Source organism: Gossypium hirsutum, chromosome D06, assembly GCF_007990345.1.
Source record: "Gossypium hirsutum isolate 1008001.06 chromosome D06, Gossypium_hirsutum_v2.1, whole genome shotgun sequence".
Taxonomy (NCBI): domain Eukaryota; kingdom Viridiplantae; phylum Streptophyta; class Magnoliopsida; order Malvales; family Malvaceae; genus Gossypium; species Gossypium hirsutum.
Genome location: NC_053442.1, coordinates 60968137 through 60976493, shown reverse-complemented (window position 1 = coordinate 60976493; position 8357 = coordinate 60968137). Strand labels below are relative to the sequence as shown.

The 8357-nt window shown below is 25.2% G+C and overlaps 1 protein-coding gene across 1 annotated transcript; it reads right to left on the bottom strand.

The window, feature by feature from the left end:
- Positions 1–1853, bottom strand: LOC107891168 (LOB domain-containing protein 1). Its single transcript, XM_016815865.2, has 2 exons — positions 1489–1853; positions 1–482 (listed from the first exon to the last, which is right to left on the bottom strand). Exons 1-2 carry the CDS (start codon positions 1777–1779, stop codon positions 159–161), a joined length of 615 nt encoding a protein of 204 aa, XP_016671354.1. The 5' UTR covers positions 1780–1853; the 3' UTR covers positions 1–158.
- Between the last annotated feature and the right edge of the window lie 6504 nt (positions 1854–8357).

Sequence of the window (8357 nt, the reverse complement as noted above, 5' to 3'; positions counted from 1 at the left end):
AAAAAAACTAATTACTTCATTGAAAATTCTCTAAACTATAAATATAAATATAAAAAATACAATATTTAATTTAATTCTTTATCCCCCCCCTTAAATATATCTATAAATATTTTTATAACTAAATTCCATCATCATCTTCAACCTTCTTTTTTTTTCCTTCACGTCCAAAGAGGCTCCCAAGCCGAACCAAGATTGTTGTCATCCAGAAAACAAGTGGTGTCCATATTATAAGGTTGATGCTGAGAAATATTGGCTTCTTTTGATTGACTCATTTCCAATATTATGGCTAGCAAATTGGCTTGTTGGCATTGCATTGTCACGATCTCCGCCTGGGCTTTGGCTAGTTGGGCTTGGAGCTCGCTCACTTGTTTTTGAAGTTGGCAAATCGCCCCGGCGCAGCCGTACACGGGGTCGCGGATTCGAGCGCTCGCCTCGTATACCATGCTGCTTACAGCGTCGGCTCTTTGTGACTCCGGTAGTTCCTAGAAAAAAAACGTAAATGTTGGAAATAAGTAGTGTTTAAGGTTATCGAAATAGATTGAATTGGACCGACAGTTAAAATACAATTTCATCGATTTATATCTTTATAGTTTTTGAAACATTAAATTAAAATTTTATCATTTTCTTTAAAAAAAATATAATTTTATCATTTATTATCATATAAATTTATAAATTTTAAAGGGTCAAAGTGATATTTTCTCATTTTAGGAGATCTTGGCTAACCCCTGGGTGCCGTCCTTAAGTTAGAACAATTGTGTTGCAAATTACTTCAAATTGGTTGAACTGAATTTTATAATTATTTTTTTAAAATTTATTTAAAATTTATTTAATTAAAACCGATCTAATTTTAAAAATTTTGTTATGGTTTGGAATATAATTAAACTTATAGAGGTAAATCTTGGAAAAAGATTTTGATTTTTTTAATAATATTAAAAAATAATTATTAATATGATTTTTTAATATTTTAAAATTTAGCAAGTTATCGGATTGGTCCAAACAAGATTGCGACGAAATACTTGAAAAATAATATTTTTCTCAATTAGGTAATAATGTTTTAATTGAATTATACAGGTATATAAATCTTGATATAAATTTTTTGGTGAGTATTTAATGCTATTTTTTACTTACAAGCAATTTTAAAAATTAAATAATTTTTCATTATTTTTTATATTTTACTTTTTAGCAATCATTGGGCCCAATTAAAACATTGATTCAATAATAATAAGTCACATCGAGTAATTAATTATTTGAACTGTTTACGTAAACTGGAAACGATCTCATTAATATATTTAAAGCGAAATGAAAAAAGCTAACAAGATTGTACGTGATATTATTGAAAAACAATTATTATTATCAAAATTCAAATTTAATAAAATAGATAAATTATTATTTATTGCATTTAACATATAATCATGCTTTTGATGATAAAAAACTGGTTCAGTAATGGCGGTTTGAGGGAGGGGGTGGAAATTAAAATAGGAAAATTACCTGTAAAGACTTGATGATATTACTAGCTCCAAAAACTCGATGAGCAATGGTGAATTTATAAGGTTCGGTTGGAGGGAAATAAGGAGCTAAAACACACTTTTCGACGCAGCGGCGGCGAAGGATTTTGCAGGCAGCGCAAGGGCTGAGAACAACCGTAGGCGTCGGCGGGGGAGGAAGAGAAGGAGAAGCTGGTGGCGGTGGTGGTGGAGGAGGAGATTGAGAGTTAGGGGATGGAAAACGTGGTGAAGAAGAACAGGATTGAGATTGGGCGCATTTTTCGTTGTGTTCCATTGTTAAAAAGCAGAGAGCGAAATATACAGAGGAAGTTGCTTTAGTTGAAAGTTGGGAAACAAAGACTATATAAATAGAGGAGAGAAAGCAAAGAAAGTTTTAAAAAACATATATTGAAGAGGATTTAAAAAAAAAAAGTTGTGTGTTTATATTTGTGTTAAAGTCTGTTATTAGACCCTTTACTTTTTGAATTTTTAGAATTTAGTCCTTATATTTTTATTTTTAAGGATTTAGTCTCTCTAAAGATTTCAAAATTCGGGTTTAACTATCAACATTTTTAAATTCGTTGGTATGGTATTTGAAAAAAAATACTGTTACACTTGAATTTTAAAATCTAAAATGTAAAAGACTAAATTCCTGAAAATAAAAATATATTGACTAAATTTCAATTATTTGAAAAGTACAAGAACTTATAACATAATTTAACCTTATATTTGTATTTCTTGTTATGTATGAAATAATATTTAATGCATTGAATCTCATGGAGCATTGGTCAATCGCAATAAAACACTTGATCAACAGGCAATATAAAAAGATATTGATGGACTTATAAATAAATTATAGTTTTTTAATTATGTCTAAATATATTATTCAACACTTATTTATAATTCTTTCATATTATTTTATTCATTAATAAAATTTTTTTTATAATTCATTGGTAGTGTATAAGACTAAGCAAGAAATAATTTTAATAATAATTTTTTTTAAAAATAATTATAAAAATATAAATTTGAGAAAAGGAAATGAGTTACCAGAGTTTCGACTTTGGCATATTCATATGTATATATATGTATTATATTTTTTTTTTTTGATATAACGCTTAGAATTAACCATAGTCCCTCATCAATTTATGATTAGGAAGACAATGTATTTCAGCGCATTCGAACCCACATCCTCCTGTATTGGCAACAATACCCATACCAATCGAGTTAATACTCAATCGATATATGTATAGTATTTTTAAATTAATTTGGTTTTATTGTATTTGTATTATGCAATAATATCATTTCCAAGTTACTAAATCTACAATTAAGTATAATTTTTTTTATGATTTTAAATGTGAAAAGGGGACATATGACTCTGTTTAATTGGGTGCGCCAAATGATGGAATTAAGTTCAACGCAAGTCGCATGATTGTAGTAATTAGCAAATTATAGGGAGGAAGATAATATGAATAAAATATAAATATAAAATATTAATTAATGGTTTATCAAATTTTATTAAAAATATAAAATACATTAAATATGATTACGAGACGTGAAAAAATAATGATAGCATATGAATTACAAGTGAAGATTTATTTTAATGGATATTTTAATGCATTTTTGGGGAAAAAAATTGCTTACGTATGACCAAATTGCACCGCTTGTCCACGTTTTCCATGGTTGTACTATGTATGACCAAATAATTGGAAAAACAAGGTAAAAAGAAGGATCAAAGTAGCACGAGAAAGGTTGACAGCCGATCATGTTGAATTTAAACATAAGTATATTAAAATTTACATAGATAGAAATTAGTTATGCGACTATTCGATGGTTTTAAGGAAGGATAAAATACTCAGGATTGAAGCAAGATTACTGTTAGAAGAACTATGTTTATTATAGGATAAGGCTATAAGGGATATTGTCATATTGAACTTGAATGTGATGATGTCTTTTTGGTGGATAATTTTGTCTAGAAAAGTTATTGATAATCATTTTATGAAACTACGAACTGTTCATAAGTTGATACAAAAGAATTAGATGAGCTGTATCCGTCATATTTCTAGAGTTCATAAAACAATTGTAGATTTCATTCATAGATATCTAGGTGTTTATAGAACCCCATATTCTGTGCGGGAGCTAGTTTAGAAGGATATTATGAGTTTTTGATTTCTTGATTGTTTACTTAAAAAAAAGTAGAAATATTATTTGAGTATAAAGAGAGTGTGATGTAGTATAAAATTGGGGGGAAATTAGGCAGGGAAATTTTCAGGTCTAACCATGAAAAAGCCTGCAAAATAGGGAAAAACAAAGACAGTTTTTGTTCAAAGGGGATCTGTTTCTAAATTTGTAATTTTGGCTCTTATTCGTTGGCTCAGTTAATTGTTTCACATTTTATTAGGTTTTGGTCATTCGGCGTTTTTTTTTTATAAAAAAATATCATTGTGAATTTAACATATTTTTAAATTAATAAATAAGTTTTTGATAATAAATATTGAATGTAATTATACAATATTAAAAATGAATTTACAAACTTCAAATATAATATTATTACAAACTTCGAATTAATATGGGTAAATGGGAGCCATAGATAGGTGGCATTAGTTTGACTTAAAAAAGGGACAGGCTAATGCAAATATTGTAGTAAGACTGTTGTCCATAGTATCCGTGTTACCAAACATGTCAGTTAAATTCTTTGTTTTTCTTAGTGAATTTTGTCAAAATTCCTCATCCACATAAATGTTGTAACAAACAATTGTTGGAATTAAGTCGGTAGTTAAATTGATGTGTTTGATTAAAAAATTATAAAAATAAAAATATTTTTAAAAAATCAATACAATTGATTTATATCGAGTTACGAGTTAATTAGTTTTTTTATCTAATCAATTCGATCAATCAATCTGGTTTCGAAAATTATGATTCTAATCTAATAATTTGTACATCTTTACATATTCTTTGTATCATGAAGATTTTAAAATTATTTTTAAATTAATAAAAATAAAATTACACTTTGATCCTCCTAAATATGAAAAAAATTTGATTTTTCCCCCTAATTTTTTTTTTTTGGCTTCGCCCTTGTGTTTGATAATTAAGTTTGGTTCGATGAATACTTGACAGGTGTGTTCTATTTTTTTTTTAAATATAGGTACTTAATCGAGATAACGATAAAAACTTATGTGCCAAATTGAATGTTGAAACCAAATTCAACTACCAAATTGGGATTAAAAAAACTGAAGTATCAAATTAAAAAAATTCATGTACTAAAATGAACATTAAAACTAAACTCAAGTGCTGAATTGAGACAAAAAAACCCCTCAAACACCAAATAATATATTAACCATTTTAGAAAACGTTTTTAGGACAATGAAAGAATGTCTCAAAAGCGTGCAAAATAATAGTCCGAAGAACAGCCATTGTGATGTTCAAACAATAATAAGATGTGAATGACTTTTTTATCCATGTTATCCATGCTTGCATTACCAAACATGATGATGTATTTTTATGGATTTATGTTATTTTCTTGTAGATAATAACTAAAATCCAAATTCATTTAAGAAAAAACTTTAAAATAACCAATTTCATTTAAGTTCATGCACTAAATCAATTAATTGAGAATCTATATTTATATAGGGGTGAAAGCGGAAACTCTTTTCGAGGCTAAAATTAAATTTTAAATTTTATAATAGTAAAAATGTAATTTTATCATATGAATAGCTTATATTTTTATAATTTTAAAAGGATTAATTCAAAATTTTATCATTTTAGGGGTGCAAAATACAATTTTATTTTTACTAATTTAAAATTTAAATGGCCTAAATAAAAAATTTTCTATTTTAGGGGGTCGGGCTCTAGCTACGCCACTATATATATATAATAAAACTAGGTTCTTTTAAGAGCTAAATAGGGATAGTTTAGGTAGTATAAAAATTTAGTAGGGGTAATTTAAGTATTAAAATTTAATAAAAAATTTAGGTATTTTGGAAAAGAAATAATTTTTTTATAACTTTTAAATTTTGTTTTTTACATTTAAATTGTTTGTGATTTTACTGCTACTTAACGTTCAAATTTGTTTTTTTAATAATTTTTAAATTTTATTGTTCTATTTTAATTATTTGTGATTAATTTATATTTAATGGCTAAATAAATTCATTTATTTCTATTTATTTTTTATTTTTAAAGTTTATATATTTTTCAACCCATCAAGAGTAGGGTAATTTAAGGTTTTTTTAATAAAATTATTAAAACTAGGGTTTTTTTTACTACTATTAATTTAATTTATTTATTGCACCTTAAAAGGTTATTCTTAATCTGTTTCTTTTAATTAGTTTCTTAGAGGTTATAATTTTGTATCTTAAATTTTAATTTTTGTATTTTTAATAAGACTATTTTATAAGTTTTTTTAATTGTGAGTTATATTTTAAAATTAATAAAAAGTCATTATATTTTTTAAAAAAATTATCTGCATTTATTTGATCCTAAAAGTTTTTGATAGAAAATATTATTAAATTTAAAATGGAAATTTATTTGGTATACTCCAGGGTAGTTTTTTAGACTTCATAAGCAGGTCGAGGGTTTGACAAGCATATTATAAGGTGCAATAAAAAAATTAATTATATAAATAAATGTGACATTTGTCATACCCTCAACGTGCTTGTGGAATCTAAAAACACTACTAATTGCATATCAATTAATTACTCTTTAAAAGTTTATATTTGATATTTATATCTATCTATATATCATATAAAATTAATTCCTAAAGGAACTATGGGAATAGATAGAGGTATAAATGTTAAAAAATAAGAGCATAAAAGACTTTTATTATGTTAAAAAATATATTTACATATCCTCTCTATATATAATATAAAATTAACTCTTACGGGAGCAAAATGAGTACAAAATTTTCTTCATAGTTATCATGAAAACTCTCACCAAAACTCATCTGCAACTACATCTTGTCGCCCCCAAAAGAAAAACCTTATACTACTACATCTTTAATTGTCTTATCGAAACAGGGATACAAGGCCCTTTTAAATAGGCTAGGTTTAAAGGGATAAAACGACTAAAATGTTCCTGAAGTAATCAGAGTTTGATTGGGAGAAGAAGTCCTACTCGGCTGTATTACTTGAGAAGAAGTCATGCTTGGCTGTCAAAACGCGACTATATTATTAGTAAATTACATTTATCGAAACCTTTGCACTTATATATTAATTGTGAGAGCTTTTTAAAAATTATTTATTTTTTATCTCACGATACTTTTTAAAAGAATTTTACAATATTGTAATTAAAACATATTGGTATAATATAGTATTATATTAGACTAGAATTTATTTTATTTAAGTCAAAATCATGTCGGTTTAATAAAATTGTTTTAAAATCGTGAAATGATAAGTTAATATAATATAATTGTGTTTTAATCCTTTAAAATTTTATTCCTTCACCCATATTCATTAGATCAATATATTCGAACCATATTTTGACACTTTTTTTAATATTTCTTTTAGTGCCGAGTAAAACTCGATCCGATTCAAAAAATAAAAAAGAATTTAAATTTCGAGTTAATGGAATTAAATTTTTCGAGTTATTTGACTCAACTCGAATTAGTAATTCGAGTTTCATTTGAGTTGAGTTGAATTTTACAATTCCAATAACTCAAATAATTCGAATAAAAGATTGATGTAAATACCCTTGGTCCCTGACAATTTTGAAAATGAACAGATTGGTCTTTTTCACAACAAAAATTACAAAAAGAAAATCAAAATAATTTTTTAAAATTCAAAATATTTTTAAAAATTTCAAAATTTATATTTTTAAAAAATTATAAATTTTAAAAAAAATTCTAAAAAAAGTTTTTAAAATTTTCAAAATTAATAAATTTGGGACCTAAATAAGTTAATTAATGATTCAAGTTTATAATACTAAAATATTTTTTTTATTTTGTTTTGAAAAAGTTTTCAAAAATATATTGTTTCAAATTTATGTGATTTAATATGGAATTAGTTACATTACAACAAGATTTTGATTTGACATGTTTAATTTTTTAATTCCACTCCATTTGAAAAAAATTCAAATCGAGTTAAGATAATAAATATAGTTAACTCGATTAACTCAAAATTTTTTTCACTTGATTCGATCAAACGCTCATCCCTAATTTTTTTTAAAGAGTAAGGATAGCACTAGAGAGTCAAGAGGGGCATTCCCAAAAAGTGGTAATATTATACTTTTAAGTCCTTTAAAAAATTATAAATTCATAATATAATATAATAGTAAAACTATATTTTGACCCAAAAATTTAATTTAATTAAAATGCTAAAGAAAAATTTTCATTCCTGATTTCTTCTTTTAAGGGTGAATTTAGTTCACCAAATATAACATTACACCCTGCTATCTCACATTCCGAAATAATATTATGTTGTTTCAATTCTCAATATTTTTATTGTCACGTAATTTCAAATTTCTAAATAGTGTCAATATACCAGAATATAAGATGTAATCTTAATACCATCAATTTCTTAGGTTATTTTAGATTACAGGTGTAATTTTAAATTTTGGATCAATTTATTATTTTGTTTTTATTATTTTAATCACATCCTTTTTCTCAAATAAAATTGAAATCTAATTAAAAAAATCTCTTTTTTTCTTGATAGTGAAGCAGTAGATGCCATATTTTAAAATTATAATTATTATATTTACTCTAGAGTTTTATTTATATGTATATAAATTATGGTCATAATTATGATTTAAAAATTATCGTTGATGATGTGATCACTTTTCATGAATTACTATAATTATAATTGATAAATTTATTTCAACATCATAAATTTGTTTATTAATATATAAATTGTAATAAAAATAATATTTATCTTAATTAATCATAAT

Bases quoted from the DNA above. Each gene is read 5' to 3' on its own strand.
- LOC107891168 (XM_016815865.2), bottom strand. From the start codon at position 1,779: ATGGAACACAACGAAAAATGCGCCCAATCTCAATCCTGTTCTTCTTCA. The intron at 483-1,488 runs GTAATTTTCCTA...TTTTTTTTCTAG, and splicing joins ATATCATCAAGTCTTTACAG to GAACTACCGGAGTCACAAAG.